General features: G+C 33.8%; 1 protein-coding gene across 3 annotated transcripts in view; it reads left to right on the forward strand.

The window, feature by feature from the left end:
* The first annotated feature begins 1455 nt into the window (after positions 1-1455).
* LOC129305269 (twinkle homolog protein, chloroplastic/mitochondrial) overlaps positions 1456-19751 on the forward strand; it is a 41960-nt gene continuing 23664 nt past the window's right edge. For all 3 annotated transcript variants that reach the window (XR_008591948.1, XM_054945284.1, XM_054945285.1), the window contains exons 1-9: positions 1456-1885; positions 1978-2111; positions 3019-3074; positions 3178-3235; positions 3320-3418; positions 7782-7865; positions 8431-8511; positions 10835-10900; positions 10983-11099. Coding sequence is in view for 2 of the 3 variants with exons in the window: in XM_054945284.1 (XP_054801259.1) it covers positions 1636-1885; positions 1978-2111; positions 3019-3074; positions 3178-3235; positions 3320-3418; positions 7782-7865; positions 8431-8511; positions 10835-10900; positions 10983-11099 (945 nt within the window). In the remaining variant the exon portion in view is untranslated. The remainder of the gene's footprint in view (positions 1886-1977; positions 2112-3018; positions 3075-3177; positions 3236-3319; positions 3419-7781; positions 7866-8430; positions 8512-10834; positions 10901-10982; positions 11100-19751) is intronic.

Raw genomic sequence — 19751 nt, forward strand, 5'->3', positions numbered from 1 at the left:
TATCCTTAGAGATTTATCTAACATTTTGATTTTTAATAAAATGACATATTTTCTCTCAATAACTGTTATAGAAAATGACTAATTTAGTTGTGTTATTGATTAAAATATAATAAAGAATGTTTACTTTCTTTTTGCAATTTTATTTATCAATTAAGTGTAATTGAAGTGGTTATTTTCAAAAAAATTGTAGTCAATTTCAGAAATGAAGTAGTTAATTTTTAATCCATTTATAATTACCAATTTATAGAAAAAAAGTAGTCATAATTTCTATTCTAATCTAGTTAATAACACAGCCAAAGTAATTATTTCCTATAATAGTCATTGAGGATAAATATATAATATTATTAAAAATTAAAGTGTCAAACAAGTCTCAAGAAACTAAATAATAATTATCACATTTTACAATATTTAACTATATTTATATATTTTGGGGGGTTTTTTTTTCATATTCCCAAAAAGATTAATAATTTAATTTTAAAAAATGATTTATTGTAAAAAATTATTTAACTAATAATTACAATACCATAATATAATAATTAGATTAGATAGATCATCTTATATTATTATTGTTATTAGAAATAAAATTATAATAAAAAATTATAATTATAATTATAATATAATATAATATTATACACAAAGAAATATATTTGCAAGTCTTTATAATTTTTTTAATTTTGAATTAGATCGCTATAATTTATTTTATTTTAATTAATTCTTATAATTTGATTAATTAAAATTTTTAACCCCTAAAAAATTAAATCCTTAGATTTTTCTTTAAAAAAAAAATTAAGAACTTTTATATTTTTAAGTTAATTATATAATTTTTATAACTCAAAATTTATATAATTAAATTACATTTTAAATATTTTTTATTTTATAGAATTTCATACAAAATAATAAACAATGTAAATAGTGTGTTAAATCAAATTTATTTTTTTATTTTAACTAAAAGTATTAAATTAAAATTTACTTTTTTTATTTAAAAATCTAAGATATTTTGAACTAAATTTCATCTTAATAAAATAGTTATTTATCTTCAAATTAACCTTATTTTTTTATATTACCTTTTATTTAATAGGGTATTTAATTTTAAAATAAATATAAATTTATTTATTTAATAAGTATAGTTTTAGAAAAAAATAATGATTATATTTTAAAAGATTAACAATATTTTATATTTTTTAACATTTAACCTCTCGAAAATACATTACATTTTTTAATAAGGAAGTACATAAATTCTAAAAGTATTTTTATTTGAAAATTTGAAAATTTATTATTAATTTTGATTAACATATTTAATATATCAAATTATAAGAATTTGATTAAATAAAATAAACTATAAATTATAAAAACGTGACCCAATTCGAAGTTAAAAAAAATTATGAAATTAATTTTTTCAATTATCCTATAAATTATTGAATAAAGATGGACTTCAACAATGAGGGAAATGCTCACTGCAAGAAGGAAAAGGTGTAGCACGAACGAACGAGGCGCGCTTCAATTGGTTGCCACGCCCCAAAACCCTCACATCCTTAAACCCTCTTCACTTCTGTTCTGTTGGACAGCATGTTGATAGAAGTCCGAGAAGTAACGGATAGATTCACCGGACGAAGCCATTGACACTTTCTCCGAGAAATGCGTCTTCTCTATCAACACAGGCTCCTTCTTAGACTTCCTCTCTTGTCCTCAAATATCCGCCTCATGAGCACCAGAAGCTTGCTGCATTTCCCAGCTTTTCCAAAGCGGACGACTTTTTCATCTCAGAGGGACCTTCTTCACTCCCAGAGGCTCCTGTTTTGCCTAAAACCTAGTTCGAGTATTCGTCCGTTATCACTCAGGACTAATGGTTATTCTTATGTTTCTGGCTCTGAAGTCCGTAGGCCAGGTAAGGTCATCTTGACGTTTACTTTCCATTGAGAAGCCTGGAGGCTGTATATGAATCTTTTGATTACTGACATTTACATTTACATTCTGAAGATTTTCTGGAGGAGAACCCAGAGGAGGAAATGTCGAGGACGCATTTCGAGATTTTGAAAATGAAGTTGCAGGAGCTTGGGATAGATGCTGATTTATGCGGACCGGGGCAATACAACCGCTTGCTTTGTCCAAATGTATTGTTGGTTTTCTTTCTCTATTTTCAGTCTTTTGTAAACTGCAGAAACTGTTCATGTGGTGATTATTGACTGTTTGGTAGTATAATATGAATCAGTCTGTTCTATTATCCTTTAAGAAGTTTATCTTGATTTCTTGCGGTCACAGCTTTGCTTTTATTTATTTATTTGTTATTTATTTTATAGTTTATTGTTGGCCCGTTGGAAAGCACTTTAACTCGAAAACATCTGTCCCAGTCACAGCCTGCGGAGTCCTCAGACCTAGCTCCAAGGGGCATCTAGTTTTAGGATTTGGTCTCAATTTGATAGATTCTTTTTCTTCTCATGGCGTGCTCAAAAGTTGATATTTTGGGTTATGGATTTGTCTAAAGTTTGTACTGGAAGAGTAGTGAGGAGCAAAGTTTTTCTCCTTTCATTTAAGCATTTAAAAGATTAAAAGATTTTATTAGTTGAGTTGATGTAATTATACAAGAAAGTAACTTAATGAGTCAGAAGTGAGTGAATGTAATTATATGGAAAAGTAACTTAATGAGTCAGAAACAAAGATACTTTTGTTGTTCTGGTAAAAAATGACATTCCCCTATTTATCAAAATATAGACAAAACAAAAGAAAATGTTGGTGTTTGAAATTGTTCTAAGACTATCCTTTAATGGTTGGTCGCTTCATAGAAAGGGCTTTTATTGCTTACTTAATACAATTTAATTGACTTAGATTCTTTGTTGGCATTTTTGATCTTAATCTTCTTTCCTAAAAAGTCCATGAAGATTTGGGCTACAAAATAGGACTGGCCCACCCAACTTTCATACACTCATGCCATTCATCTCAATTTCTCAATGAGGTTTGAAAGTGACTGTTTGTGTTCTATTTTTGATTTGCATTTTCATACTCTTATTTTTTGTCTGTTAGTGCCAAGGTGGTGATTCAGAAGAAATGAGCTTATCTCTTTTTATCACACAAGACGGGTCTGTTGCTAGTCATTTTCTTCATCAAATTATTCCTTTTTTTGGGTATCAAATGGATTATTTTTCTCCTGCATTTAATGATGGAAATATCTGAGTTATTCAGAGGGGCTGCTTTATGGATGTGTTTCCGAGCAAAATGTGGTTGGAAGGGCAGCACAAAGGTTAGACATTTTTTCAGTTTTTCAGTTTTCCATTTACCCCAGAGCACAGATTTGGATGCATGTCAGCTTCTGTTTCTATTGTAGGCAGTTGCTGGTGGCCAGTCATTGAAGCACATGCCCAAAACTAAGAAGAAGAGAGAACTTTCTGAGTCAGAATTGATGCTAGAACCCCTTTGTGATGAGGTTATTAAATTTCATGTTTTCTATTTTTTTCCCACTACATTGAACTTTATAGGTGCTATTGATCTTGATTGTGCAATCACTGATTCAATACTATCAGTTACTCAGTTATCTATTGACCACTGCTTAATTTAGTTTTATACAGCTGAGTGCATTATTACTTTTTTTTTTTTTTAACACCCAATGCTTTAAGAGAGGAGCATAAGACATCCTCCAAAATGAACTATAAAAATAGTAGCGTAAAAAGTTCCATGGGTAAAATAACGCAGCAAAACTACAATCTCTTTTCCAATCCAAGATAACATAGCCATTAAATAAACTATGAACAGATTGCACACTGAGGATATGAGCACCATTCTTTTGCTCCATCTATCCAAAGATAAAGGAACTGTTGCATTGTTCTTTAATAGAACTTGGTTATTGATTTTTTTTTAAACTGTTCTAACTTGAGCGACTCAGATGTTATTATTGATGTTCTTGATCTTATGAGCTTCTTAAAAATGCAAAGAAATTTTAGAATTTTTCATTAATATCTGAGTGAATGTCACATAAGAACTGAAACTTTGTATGAAAACCTATTTTTGATCTTAAATATTTATACCAATCAATAAGTTGAACTACAGCCATCAATGTTGATTAGACATGTTAAAAGAGCCAACCTATTGCCGGTCATGGATTAAATAGGTTAGAGCATAAAACCACCTTGGTGATTTGGGTTGAAAATTTGTACTTGGCTTGTTAGGTGGGTTGGGAAAAGGAACCCATAATTCAATGTTTAATATCGTAATGTCTGATTATAAAAGAATATCACCAAAAAAATTTCCATTGTCTTAAATCATTCAGAAAGTAATAAGTCATCTACAGTAATAGAACGCAAAGAAGACAATGATTCTTGTCTTATACATTTTCTACAATGGTTTCATTGTCAACACTAATATCTCCATCTTCACTCCGGAGATCTGCATCTTCCACAATACAGCATAAATGGTAATTATATTAATAATGATTAAAATCAACAAAGAAGTAGAAAATCAAGAATAATTGTCATATGTAATTTGTAAATAAATAAAGATAGTTAATTAGTTAGTTAAGATTGTTGGGGGAATAAAGACAAGTCAAGTTAGCATCTATATATAGGGAGGATGTGTAAACCTTAGACTGTACTTAATGAATAAATCGGAGTACTCTTCAGAATTTTCTCCTCTCTGTTTTCTCTATTCCTATTTCTCTTCTTTCTCCTCTCTTTCTACCACTACACATTAGTGGTATTAGAGCTGATGGTTTTTGGCCAATATTTATGCCAGAAACTCCTTCTCAAAGCAACCAACACAATGTGGAAGAATAGTTTGATGATAGTTTTCACGCCATTGAGCAAGAATCAAGGAAGGTGGCCTTTTTACCTTGTGTTGTTCAAGCATTGTTTGCCAAAGTTGGAATCTTGGTTTGGGAGAAAGCAAAGTTTGCAAACGAGGGAGGCAGCCACTATGGAAACATGCATGGCCGTTAGAGAAATGAGAATGGTTAGCCAAGGGTATTGTGATTATCGGCCTCCAATAAAATTTCCAAAAATGGAATTTTAGCGCTTTCAGTCGGTAAATGTGTTGGGTTGGATTTTAAAATGTAAAAGGTGGTTCTAGGTGGATGAAACTCTATGGGAATGGAAAGTCATGATGGGCAGCCTACATCTGGTTGCAAAGGCTTTTTCTTGGTATCAAGCATGGGAGTAGACATTAGAAGGAGAGCGTTTGACTTGGGGCGACTACATAGAAGCATTGAAGGCTTGTGTCAAACCATCTTATGAGTCTCTAATGGAATATTTGATGAGGCTTTGTTAGACGGGGTCATTGGAGGAGTTTGACGATGCCTTTGACACTCTTTTCTGTAAGTTGCAACTTTCATAGGATTATCTCATGTAGATGTATTCGGTGGGTTTGGATGAGGAGTTTGTGGTTAAGTTTGAATCTTGAAGCCTCATACATTGTAGGAAGTGAGGGCAATAATGAAGATGCATGAGATTGATTGACAGAAGGTGTTTGAAGCTATGTAGATAACAAGGTCGATGGATTTGGGCTTCATGGCTGATACCCATGTGTTGAGTGGCCTAGAAAGGTGGAGGGCTGCGGAGACTCCATTTGGAGGTGTGCCCCTATAGAGCAGGGTTAAGACATTCATCCTCCAAGATTAATGCTCTTTCTCCTTCTTATAGGCCTGCTGCCTTTGTTTCTTCTTTGGTAGGCTCTATTCCCTTGATACGAGTAGCACGAAGGGTGAGCCTAGAAGAAATGGAAGAATTACGGGCAAAGAATTTATGTTTTCATTGCTATAAACCATTCTTGAAGGGTCACAGCTGTCCAGAGAGCAGAAAATGCAATTGCTACTCATTGAACTTCATTTTGAATCTAAAGAAGTGAACAAAGATGATACAGGGCAGATGTCGAAAGTTCACATAAGTCTTGGTGAAGTGGAAGGATCTCTTGGATGAAGAAGTTAGTTGGATTTCATTTTTTTTTTTAACTATAGCAACAACATCTAGGTTTCATTGTGACAGCCCCTTGAAGTCAAGGGTTTTTTTGAAAGGGAGGAGGGGATATTGAAATGCAATTTGTAAATAAATCAAGATAGTTAGTCTGTCAGTCAAGATTGTTAGAGGAATAAATATAAGTCAGGTTAGCATCTATGTATAGGGAGGATGTGTAAACTTGAGACTATGCTTAATGAATAAATCAGAGTGCTCTTTAGAATTTTCTCTATTTCTATTTCTCTTCTACCTCCTCCTCTCTTTCTACCACTACACATCAAATTGTGAAAAGAGTAAAGACTAATGTCATAATGTTCAAAATCATGCAGCCAATTGCTCTTAAAAAATGCATTCAATTGCAAGTGTGGATAAGTTGGAGGAAATTTTATTCTTATTGTTTGAATTTTACTGTTTTAGAAGTATAAAGTCAATACATGTATACAAAAGTAATCCATCTATCAAAGGAAACAAAAATTTTGGACAACAAAGGAAATAATGGCTAGCCCCTAAGAGTATGCTTTAAACAATTTGCTAAATTCTTACACCCTAAAGACTAGGGATCTCAACAAAGATTTTTTTTTTTTGTTTAAACTTTGGGCCAACAACAACAACAAGCTTTATCTCATTAAATGAGGTTGGCTATATAGATTGTATGATGCCATTGTGCTCTATCATTAATTAAGCTTTTGGAAATATTATTAATCAAGAGGTCTCTTTTAACAATTTCCATGAGTGTTTTTTTTGGTCTTCCTCTACTCCTTTTTATAGGGCTCAAGATTATCCCTTTTACTCTCCTCATTGGTACCTCCCACGGCCTTATTTGTATTTGTCCAAACCATCTCAAACGATTTTCTACTATTTTTTTCTTAATAGATGTCAGGCCCACCTTTTCTTGTGTATGCTTATTTTGGATTCTATCCTATCACAAATAACATCCTTTAATTTTGGGCCAACACAAATAAGATTTTCTACTATTTGGGTTATCTTTAATTTCTTTACTTTTATGCATAATATCATAAAGTATTAACATATAATTATATTAGAATACTGATGTATTATAATGTGTTAAATGGGCCAACAACAATTTCATGGGTTGGCTTGTTTGACTTATGAGTTTTATAAGTCAAGTTAATTTGATCCTCCTAAATAGTTTTCCAATAAATCCTCAACATTAACCCCCTAAATTGGTGGGTTAAACAGGTCAACTTGGAGGGTTCAGGTCGTGTTGTTGGCTCTAAGGTGAAGCTTAAGTACTAGGAAAATATTGTGGATGTGGCATGGCATACAAGTAAATCTGTAGATGCTGCATGTTGTTTTCCTCATAATCTTGGCCAAGCTTATAGATGTATCATTCATTTAGAGGGCCTCTTAAAGGGAAATGGATTTTGTTTCCTTTGTATAGAAAACAATATGTGCAAAGGCTAGATTACTACTACTATTTTAAATATAAACATATATTTTTGCAATGGCTTTTTTTTTTTTTTTGGAAGGAGATGAGGGGCATTACTCATCTACTAAATCACATTTTTCCTTCCATTTTATATTGTTTTGTATACTAAATGAACCCTTAGATGTTTGGGATTCATTGTTCTACACTTACATATTACGTGATGCAAAATGACAATTCTAATGTATTAATTAGTAAATTACATAAAGTGTGAGCAATATATTGCATAGGCTATTAATGTTATGTTTGGTCTGTGTTTGTGTATTACATAAGTATCCTTCATAGTTGCTTCTGTTAGTATCTTTTTTTTTTTTAGCGTGTGTAGAATATTGATTATATCATATTAGTTTGTTTCCTTGCTATATGGTGAACACAACTTTAATTTGTTTTCCCTCTTTCAGCTGATTGCTTATTTCGCAGAACGTTTGATTTCAAAGGAGACTCTACTGAGAAATGGTGTTAAGCAGAGAATGTATACAGATCAGGTGAACTTTCTGGATATTTATATGTGGGTAAAATGTATTCCTCCTGGGCATCATTATTTAATTGATGAAGTAATCCTGGTGGTTAGGAAAATTTCTTTCATTATTACAGACTGACAGAGTCAAAGCTCATAAGATTGGAAGTCTTTTTTCCTCCCTTACAAAATTCTTCACGGCATTCTTCCAATAGTTGTTTATTTTTTTAGATTTCTGCTGGAGCACAACACCAGTTCAGATTCCAAGAGTTTATTCCTTCAAAATTCTGAAGGATCATGCATACTACCAACTCATTTTCAACTATTTGAAGAAAAGAAAGAAAAATAAGTAAATAGAGAATGCAATGAAATACTAACCTCAAGTCTGTGTGGAAAGTTGAAAGCGTTATTCCTATCAATTAGCCAAGCAAGGATTCAACTATAACAAGACAATTTTAAAATGCCAATGACAATGGAAATGAGATATATCTTCTCATTTTTTTTAGTCTAGCTATTGGTCCATCCCCATTCTTTTACTTTTTTACAATCTATTAACCTGCATGATTACTTATTTTTGCAATATACTTGTGCAGATTGTTATTGCGTTTCCATATTATCGTCGAGGAGATCTTGTGAGTTGCAAGTATCGGGACATCAACAAGAAATTTTGGCAGGTATATGCAACTGTGGATTCTGAACATGTTAACACTGGGTGGTAAAATTTATCTGCTAGGAATTTTTCTTTTTGAATTGAAAGAATCAGATGCTGAAAGGTGATGATTCAATCTGGAACATGTGTCCTATTTAGATGTCATTTAGACTTCAGGACTGTTTTGCTGAAAGCAGCCTGAAGCTTCTGCCTATGGTCAGATTGTAGTTAAAGCTTTTTCTAGAGACTGATATTTGCACCTTGCCTGGATTAACTAGTTCAATTGTGCTATGAGGAGTTGGTGAGCAATTAAATAATTTACCTTGATCCAATGTTCTAAAAGCCACACTAGCTATTGAATTGGTTGAGGCATTGGTTCAGTGTAACGGTTAGACCATGGTTGGACGGACAAGTAATAAATTAATATATTTTGAATAATATATGCTTAAAATAAAAAAGAAATAATCATAAAAATGATTATTAAATCCGAAGAAAAGTAATACCTCCTTCAGTCCTTATTGTAGGATGCTTTCAACTATTTTACACATCTTAAGAAAAGTTAGTTTTTTTTTTCTTGATATCATAAAAAAATGATGTGTACTTTTTTTACCCTTAGCTTTAAATCATGATACAAATACATTAAATACCTTCATGCTAATCAAGAAAGGGTAAAATTTAAAAAAATGGTTTAATTATTGCAATGTGCCCTACATTTTGAACCAAAAATTACGTATAGAAGGTGTCCTACAAATAGGACTGGAGGGAGATATAATAAGAAAATAATATTCATTAGTGGTACATCATAGTCTTCATTGAAAATGTATTTATTTATTTCATAATTTATAATTTTAGAATACATAGACGCACATGCTATTTCTTGCTTGTTTGTCCAATATTCATTATTTCTTAATGCTTATCAGGCACAAATATGCATAAATCATAGCTTAAAGACATGAATTAAATTTAAAACAAAATTGAAAAAATATGCGACCAGTTCTACTGGTTTTGACTAGTTCTTAGTTGTTTCATTGGTTTTTGGCCAATTCTTTCCTCCCCTAGTTTTCTCTCATTACCAGACAGAACATGGGGCTAGTTCCTGGTTCAACTAGTCGAATTGGCCTCCGGTCTGATTTGCAGAACACGACCTTGGCCCTTAGCCAGCTGAATTTTCTTCAGAGGAGACCCTACCATAGTCAAACAAGCAGCAAGAAAATCTTATAATAATCGCTGCAAAGGTGAACAGTATATCTAAAGAGTGTGTTGTTGATATAGCATATTGGCATAGTGTGATCCATGTACCTAATCCTCCTTAGTGGAATAAGGCTTCTTGTTGTAATTGCTGCAAAAGTCCTCCATACAAATGCACAGCCATTTCTTTATAAAAATTCATCTTAAAAGGAGACCTTTAGGTGTGTTATAGTTGTTATTGCTTTTATGATCTCTAAATAAGAGTCCTTTAAGATGTTAATAGCTCAGCCAACAATAGGAACTGTACTGGATTATAATTATTTGCCTGTATCAGAAGCTATGGAAGATCAGCTTCTTGCATATAAAATTGAGTTGGTGTATAATCACTAAAACGGTCCTTGCCAATCTCCTATATAGGCATGTTATTAATGTTAAACCACTTTAACCAGTGAAGTTTTGATTTTCAAGCAGACAAAGCTAAACTTAAGTTTCAGACTGCTGTTTATAATTTTCTGTTGTCCATATGCTCGCAAAGGGCATATTTAAGTCTGATCTCTTTCTTAAAATTTTGTGTTGATACTTAAGATTTCTAGAATATAAACTCCAAGAGTCTAGAAAATATAAATTGCTAATCCTTTTGACACTTCCTGTTACATTGTAACTCATCCTAAATTTCTCAACAGTCTGAAAAAGATTTTAGGGTAAACATGTTACTGCTTTTGAGACTGAGGTAATGTGGGAGATATCCCCCCATTTCTTGCACATTGGTGCACTAAACTCCCACATGTTAGGCACCAGGTCAAGTATAGAAAGCAACATTTATTGGAATGGTGATATTTTTGGAATTGGAATACGAAGAGATTGATACGTAATTTAATTGGACCCTCTATTTAAATTTCTCACCTTGTAACTCACATATTCTTTTCAGCGTCATCAATTAGTATTCTATTCCTGTTATTTTCTTTTATGTTTCGTTTTTTTTTAAATTGTAATATGTTTTTCTTTTTGTCATCACTGTATCATGGAAGATATTTATGCTCATAGCATCTTTTTCTGCCTGTTGTGAAATTCTTTAATTTTATGGCAATCATATCTTTATGAGTTTATGACATTATAGATTATAGGTGTTGCATTGACCCTTTAATGTTCTGTTGCTTCAGGAAGCAGACACTGAAAAGATATTTTACGGATTGGATGATATTGAGGGGCAAAGCGATATCATCATTGTATGTATCTTTATTCCTGTGAAGAAATTATTCAGAAGGCAAAGTTTTGTTGTATTTTTAGTGTATAACTTAAGTAATATAGGTTGAAGGTGAAATGGACAAACTTGCAATGGAAGAAGCTGGCTTTCGCAATTGTGTGAGTGTTCCTGATGGTGCACCTGCAATGGTCTCCTCAAAGGAGTTGCCACCTGAGGAGAAGGTTTGTGTGATTTAGTTATTAAGTATGTGTGTGTATTGGTACAACTTGGAAGCTATCCTCTGCTGCTCTGCGTATTTGATGTATGCATTTTAACTTCTAGAAACGATTTGCTCCAAGATGAATTGTGCTACTGACTTTGATTGAGGGAATATTATAGCTGCATACAATAAACAGTCTCCCTCTAGTGGGAGTTCAAGCAAATCAATCAGCCTTGATCCCTCCTAACCAATCAAATGTTGAGTTTGATGGTGAAAGTGAGATTCAAAGATGGGGGAAAATATTTGTCATTTACTGTATGAAATCTGTACAAATGGAAGTCGAATATATATCCATACCCATAAAGGAGCGACATATTTGTGGGAAATTTTTTCTAGATATGTCAAAACGGCTTTAACCAAAGTCAGACTTTCCAACTTATCTTTTCAAGTCGATGATGTTCTCACTAGCCTTATCTTTTCTAGATATGTCAAAACGGCTTTAACCAAAGTCAGATTTGAAGAACTTAGAGTCATGCTTGTTAGGTTAGTTGGTCATCCAAGAGGGGGTGAATTGGTTGTAGCGACATATTTGTGGGAAATTTTTTCTAGATATGTCAAAACGGCTTTAACCAAAGTCAGACTTTCCAACTTATCTTTTCAAGTCGATGATGTTCTCACTAGCCTTATCTTTTCTAGATATGTCAAAACGGCTTTAACCAAAGTCAGATTTGAAGAACTTAGAGTCATGCTTGTTAGGTTAGTTGGTCATCCAAGAGGGGGTGAATTGGTTGTTTTTATATTTTCACCTTTGTAAGAATAAAGGCAATCCAACACTAACGAACACAAAACAAGGACGAATAGAAGGGGTTGGTGCAAAAGTGAAAGAGGAAAAAAATGAACAAGTGCATGCACAGGAATTTATCCTTATTTAGCCTCAACAAACAGGGCTTATGTTCAATCTTCAAGAACTTCACAAGATTTTCCACTGTTCTCACAAGTTTTAATATGGGCACTTGTGAAGCTACAATACAACATAAGGGATACTGTTATATAATTTAGATTGGAACCAAAAAGAGAGGGGGAAAAGAGAGAGAGCAATTGATAGAATTTGTAATTAACAACCCTGTAATTACATATGTATATTTATATTTATATTTATAGGCATCCTGTTCTTAATGATATCCTAATCTATCCTAATCCTCCTAATATAATTTGAACAATTTGGAGGATGGATTCTGACAAATTTAGTGAAAAAATACTCTTTATTATTTCACTATTGCCATTACAAGAGCTGGCTATGAGATTTATAAGAGTATATCAACATAGAGTAATAAATGCTATCTTAACCTCTAACTACTGACTAATCTATCTATTAAAGAAATAAAATAAATTTTCACAATTTAACTACACATTTTAAAATTTCCCCTCAAGCTGGGGAGTGGATGTCATCCATTCCTAACTTGGATGTTAATGTTTGAAAATGTTCACTTGATAATCCCTTTGTGAGTATATCTGTCAATTGATCATAGAAAGTATGTAGGGAGTACAGATTAGACCACTTTCCAACTTCTCTTTGATAAGGTGTCGATCAATCCTAACATGCTTGGTCCTATGATGTTGTATAGGATTAAGAGCAATGTTGATAGCTGACTTGTTGTCACAATAAAGTCTCATTAGACCTTCCCATTTGATTCTTAAGTCTGATAAAATTATCTTGACCCACAACTCACAAATTCCAAGTACCATAGCTCTAAACTCAGCTTTAGTACTAGATCTAGATACTATGTCCTGCTTCTTACTCCCCCAAGTAATGAGATTTAAGCCAAGAAATGTACAATAACTTGATGTAGATCTTTTATGATCCATATCCCCTTCATGATCTGCATTTGTGTATGCTTCAATAGTCAATCTTTTCCCTCCCTTGAGCAGAATGCCTTTTCTTGGAGTGCCCTTCAAATACTCAAGTATTTGATAAACTGCTTGTGGCTGAGGTTCTTTAGGATCATGCATAAATTGACTTACCACGCTCACAGCATAGGCAATGTCTGGCGTAGTGTGAGCTAGATAAATCAATTTTTCAACAAGACTTTGATCGGATTCCTTATTGATAGAAGGCTATGGAGGATGAGGTTTGCTGGGCTTATGACTTTTCTTCGGCTTGCCAGGACGTTTTCCTTCCTTACAAAGTCTGTGATTCTATTCAATTGGAGTGTTCTTAGGTTTGCACCCTAATTTTCCTGTTTTAGTGAGAAGGTCAAGCATATCTTTATGTTGGGATATGAAGATGCCATGCTTAGAATGAGCCACTTCAATGCTCAAGAAATATTTCAACCTCCCTAAATCTTTCATTTGAAATTCTTTTATCTGTTGATTTCGTAGAGACTGAATTCCTTCCAAATCACTCCCTCTTACTATGATATAATCAACATAAACAAGTAAAATTGTTACTCCCCTTGAAGAAGAATGCTTGACACTGGTAGTATTTGAGCCTTTTAAACTTTAGCAAACCTTCTAAACCATGCTCTAGGTGACTTCTTCAATTCACAAAAGGACTTCTTTAGTTTACATACCTTTTTGGATTACCAGGATCCTTAAAGCAAGGTGGCAGCTCCATGCAGACTTCCTCGGTCAACATTAAAAAGTGCATCTTTAGTATCAAGCTCTAATAGAACCCATTCAATCAAAGTTTGCTGCAAGGGACAAGGAGATCTTTATAGTATTAAACTTTGTAAAGGGTGCAAAGGTCTCTTGATAGTTAATACCATTTACTCAGGTAAATCTTCTTGCTACAAGTCTAGCTTTATATTTATTAGTATTTCCTTGTGAAAACCAGCTTACAGCCAACCTTCGATTTCCCTTGAGGTAGATTGGTTATCTCCTCAGTTTGATTCTTTTCTAGATCCTGTTGTCCTTCTTGCTTTTATACACCTTCACACCAATTCAGTCTTATTCATAGTGATGTTTGTGGACCATCTTGCCTCTCAAATATAAATGAGTTTCATTGGATTGTCATATTCATTAATGATCACTCATTACTAACATGGGTCTAACCAAATGTGAAGTTCTTACAATTTTCTAGCAATTTTACTGCATGATTCAAACTCAATTCCACGCTAAAATTCAAACTCTACTCACTTACAATGCCAAAGAATATCTTAGTTCAACCTTTAAAAATTATCTCACCTCATGGTATTTATCGTCAAACATCTTGCCCCTAAACACCTTAGCAAAATCTTTGAGGTTTGAATAGTAGAATCGCCATAACCTTGATATCACTTGATCCCTCTCACTTGGCTCAAATCTTCATAAAACTTTTTGAGGTGATTGCTGTTCTCCTCTTTGTTTATCTTATTAATCGATACCCCTCCAAGACACTTGGTTTCAAAACACCTTATTAGGTTCTACTTGTGCATTATTGTTATGTGTTGATTTGATAATACTGATATGGGACCTTTTTCTGTTAGTATGGATAATAGTTTGTAGTAGTAAAAAACAGAATGGCATGTTAATAATAAGTGAGGGAATATTAGGTTATTATAAATACCCAAATGTATTGGGATTGAACGGTCTTTTGGTGAATACTTTCTTCTCAAATATTTCTCATAACAATTATCCTGCCTCGTAACTTCTCAACTCCTTACCTCTAAAGGTCTTTGGGTGCATTGCCTTTGCTCATATTCCTCATACCTCCAAACTGGATGCTGGAGCCTTGAAATGTGTTTTCTTGGATTATTCTCATGCACAAAAGGGGTACAAATATTGCCACCCTCCTCATAAATATCTTTTTTCAAATGATGTTACCTTTATTGAACACCACACATATTATCAGAAGCTGCCCATTCATGGGGACATTGACACTACTATAGAGGAATGGCCACTGTCAAGTGCCTGCCCAACATAAGCAACACAGCCAAAGGCTTCCTATCTTCAACCCTCTTACTTCCAACCATTCAACAAAGCTGAAAACAGATCTGCACCACATGAAAACCAACCTGAAAATCAACATAACACCTCTCCAACTCAACCTGAACAGTCTCAAACTCATGACGAACAGGTTACAAAATTACTAGAACGCCTCAAGTCCTATCCAGAATGATATAACAGAGTTGCCAGCTGCTGTCCAGCCCTTGGTAGCAAATTCAGAACAGCCTGCCAACACCGAAGGATCTACAACATCATGCCAATCTTCCAATCCAGCCTCAAATCCTCAATTTAATGATCTTGGATGGCCTATCACATTGAGAAAGGGGGTAAGTGATATGGTAGAAAGAGAAGGGAAGAATAGAGCTAGGTAAAAGAAAGAAAGAGAGAATGGAGGAGAATTCCTGAATAACACTTTGATTCATTGAGAGAATCAATACACACCACTTATTCGGACTTAGGGGCTATATATACTGAAGCTAAACTCTAATAATAGCAACTAATCAATATATCCCCCCGCAACAGATAACTAACTCTTATTTATATAATATTTATATATCAATACTCTCCTCCCCAAAACAAGAGAAAATTGTGGAAATTGTCTTTGAAAATTATATTGAGACAGCAAAGTAGCCTCTTCATCTGCAAGCTTCTCCATTGAACCAATATTCCTGTGATAATTCTGCCTTGCTTCCATCCAACCCTTTTATTTGATATTTTCTCTACCATCCCTATCACCTTGCACAACCCAACATGAGTAATCCAATTTCAAAGCTCCTTTATGCCTATTAAAGGAAAATGGACACAGCTTTTGCTTTTGAAAATGACCCCTATATGACAACTGTGGCTTTGACTTTTCAGCCTGAAAATTGCCCAGCACTTGAACCCAAATGAAAGGGCAGAACTTTTGAGGAAAGAAAAGACAAATATTTTGAACCTTGTTCTTTGCTGCTTTTTTTGGGTTCAACTTTTTTGGGATTTTCCAGTTAGTTTTTGAAGGAGAGGCTTTTGCACTCGAAGAAACAGGGAATAGGACCAGTTTTCAAATAAAAAGAATGAATTTCAAGGGAAAGGCTGTTTTAATCCACAACATGTTGGGACCCACCACCAATAGATGTGTTTTGCGATGCTATGCACTTATCTGAACCCAGCAAAGCATTCTGAAACCCATCACGAATATGAAGACTCGTTGCCCTCAGGACTTTGTGTGTCTCCTACTCTTTGAAGATTGAGATCTTGCAGTTGTATGATGCTTCGAGCTTCTTGCATTGATCAAGGCCTCAAGATATAATCTTGAGCAGCAAGGTCCTCGTCTAGTCTTGCTACACATGTCTTTAAGGCTTCCACATAATCTTCCCAAGAAAGCTGTTCACCCCTCTTTATCTACGCAAAAGGTTGATGCCATCAGAATGCCTTCTTGTCTAGGTGAATGCATGCCGTGGTAACCTTTCGAGAATCTAGTGTTTCATCCAAGTGAAAATAATGTTCGCACTTCAAAAGCACCCAAGAATGTCATCTCGCTAGGATCTTGACATTCTAGTTTGGATTGATGGATGTTGCCTCTGTTGTTGGAAGATGACCTTCTACCGTTGCGAGATTCATCAAAATGTTGGACAAGTTGAGCTATTTGGGCAGTGAGAGCTTGGAGTTGATTCTCCAAGGTACAAAGACTTGCATTATTCCAATCTGTCATCTTCTTGAATGCAGCTTGGGAATGCATTTCTGGCATATAAAGGTGAGGAAAGATAAGCTCTGGATACCACTAATATGGTAGAAAGAGGAGAAGGGAAGAAGAAAGGTAGGTAGAGGAGAGAAAGAGAGAATAGAGGAGAATTCCTGAACAATACTGTGATTCATTAAGAGAAACAATACACACCACGCATTTGGATGTAGGGCTATATTTACTAACACTAAACTCTAAAAACAACAACTAATGAATATATCCCCTGTAACATATAACTAACTCTTATTTATATATTATTTATATATCAGCAAGATCTTGTTCTAAACATCCCATAAGGAGTTGTGTCCCATGAGAATTTATCACCTACTATGAAAACTTTCACAGCCAGTATTTTAGCTGAACAGATCCCTAAAGATATAGATAGAGGTATGAAAGTTCTTGCATGGAGAGCTGCAATTGATGAGAAAATGGCAGCTTTGGAAAGGAACAAAACATGGGAGATAATAGAACTGCCAAAGGGTAAGACTACTGTTGGTTGCAAATGGGTTTTGACTAACAAATATAATGCTGATGGCAGTTTGAACATGCACACAGCATGGTTGGTGGCTAAGGATTCACCTAGGATCTATGAGATAAACTATCAAGAGACTTTTGCACCAACGGCAAAATTCAATACCATCAAGGTATTACTCATTAGCTGCAAATTTTAGTTGGCCATTGTGTCAAATGGATGTGAAGAATGTTTTCCTAAGTGGAAGACTAGAAGAAGAGGTGACATGGAGATTCCTCCTGAATTCAATAATAGAAGAAACCAAAATAAGGTGTTTTGGTTACAAAAATCACTATATGGCCTCAAATAGTCTCCTCGAGCAAGGTTTGAATGATTCTCAAAGGCTGTACAAAGGTGTGGGTAGTATCAATGTTAGTCAAGTCACATACTGTTCATAAATCACAATGGTGGAAAGAATGCTATCTTAATAGTCAATGTGGATGACAACAATATTATTGGAGATGATCTCAATGAAATTGAATGCGTCAAGAGACTACTTGCTAAAGGATATTGTATCCTTAAGGTGCTAAAGGCTGCCCTCTTGCAGATAAAGATATATATCAACATCTAGCTAGGAAGTTGGATATACTTATCCCACACTAGACCCAATTTAGCATATCCTGTAAGCATGAGCCCATTTTCTAGTCAATCTAACCAAGTTCAACAACAAGAAGAAGAAGAAGCCTTTATCTCATTAGGTGGGGTTGGCTACATGGATTGCAAGACGTCATTGTGCTATATCATTTATCAAGCTTTTAGGAATATTATTAATTAAAAGATCGCGTTCAACAACTTTTAAGAGTGTTCTCTTAGGCCTTCTCCATCTCTCTTAACAGGGCTCAAAGTTATATGTTCCACTCTTCTCATTGGTGTCTCTCGCGATCTTCTTTGTACATGCTCAAACCATCTCAAACGATTTTCTATCATTTTTTCTTCAATAGGTGTTACCTTCACTTTTTCGTGTACGTGCTCATTTCGAATTTTATCTTTACGTGTATGTCCACACATCTATCGTAACATTCTCATCTCTGTTATTCCAATTTTATGCTCTTGCTATCCTGTTAGAGCCTAGTATTCATTACTATATAACATAGCCTGTTTGATAGCAGTATGATAAAACTTTCCTTTAAGTTTATTAGGTACCTTACAATCGCAAATAACTCCTTTAGCTTTTTTTCAATTAAACCACCTAGCTTGAATCCTATGTGAAATGTTTCCATTAATTTCGCCATCATTTTGAATAACGACTCTCAAATATCTAAACTTTTTCACTTGAGATATAATTTGATCTTTCAATTTTACTTTCAAATTACTGTCGATTAGTTTCTAACAAATTTATAATATAAATATTCTGTCTTACTCCTACTCAGACGAAAATCTTTCGACTTTAATGTCCTCCTTCATAACTCAAGTTTACAATTAACCTCTTCTCTTGTTTTGCTATAAGAACTATATTATTCGTGAAGAGCATACATTTTGGAATTTCCCCTTGAATATGTTCCGTCAAAACATTTAGGATCAAGTTAAATAGATAAGGACCCAAAGATGATCCCTAATGTAATCCAATCTTTATAGGAAAGTTCTTTGTTTGACCACTAAATGTTCTTATACTAGTTTTTACCCCCTCATACATATCTTGTATGACTTTAATATAAGCGATCTGTACTCCTTCTCTTCCAAAGCTTTCTAAAGCACTTCTCTTGTTATACTGTCATAAGCTTTTTTCAAATCAATAAAAATCATGTGTAAATCTTTATCTTTACAATGATACGTTTTCTTTAATCCCCTTAGTAGATAAATCGCCTTTGTCGTCGATCTACCTGGCATAAAACCAAATTGATTCTTAGAAATACTTGTCTCCAATCTTAACCTGTGCTCAATTACTTTCTCCCACAATTTCATCATATGGCTTATGAGTTTAATCCCTCTATAGTTAGTACAATTCTAGATATTCCCTTTATTTTTATAAATAGGAATTAATGTACTTCTCATCTACTCGTTAGGTATTTTCTTGGATCGTAAAATCACATTAAATAATTTAGCAAACCATCTCACCCTTTCTTCACCTAAACATTTCCACACTTCAATAGATATACAATCAGGTTCGTTGGCTCTATCATTTGCCATTTTCTTAATAGCTTTTTTTACCTCCTTATCACGTATTATTTGATAGAATGACAAATTTTGTTCTCTTTCACGGGTTATTAAATCCTTCAAGTTACTAGATAAACCCTCTCCATCATTGAAAAGTTTGAAAAAATAAGTCTCCCATCTATTTTTAATTTCATTATCTGTAACTAAAATTCTTCCCTTTTCATCTTTTATACAGTTTATCTATTCTAGATCTTTTAATTTTCTTTCCCTACTCTTAGCAATTTTATAAATATTTTGTTTTCTTTCCTTCGTCTCAAGACTCTTATAAAATTCTTCAGAAACTTTAGAACGAGCTTCACTCACAGCTCTCTTAATTCCTTCTTAGCCATACGGTACCTCTCCCAATTGTCCTCATTGTTATACAA

This window comes from Prosopis cineraria, unplaced genomic scaffold, assembly GCF_029017545.1.
Source record: "Prosopis cineraria cultivar Desert tree isolate PC_DT_omini unplaced genomic scaffold, ASM2901754v1 PC3, whole genome shotgun sequence".
NCBI classification, from domain to species: Eukaryota; Viridiplantae; Streptophyta; class Magnoliopsida; order Fabales; family Fabaceae; genus Prosopis; species Prosopis cineraria.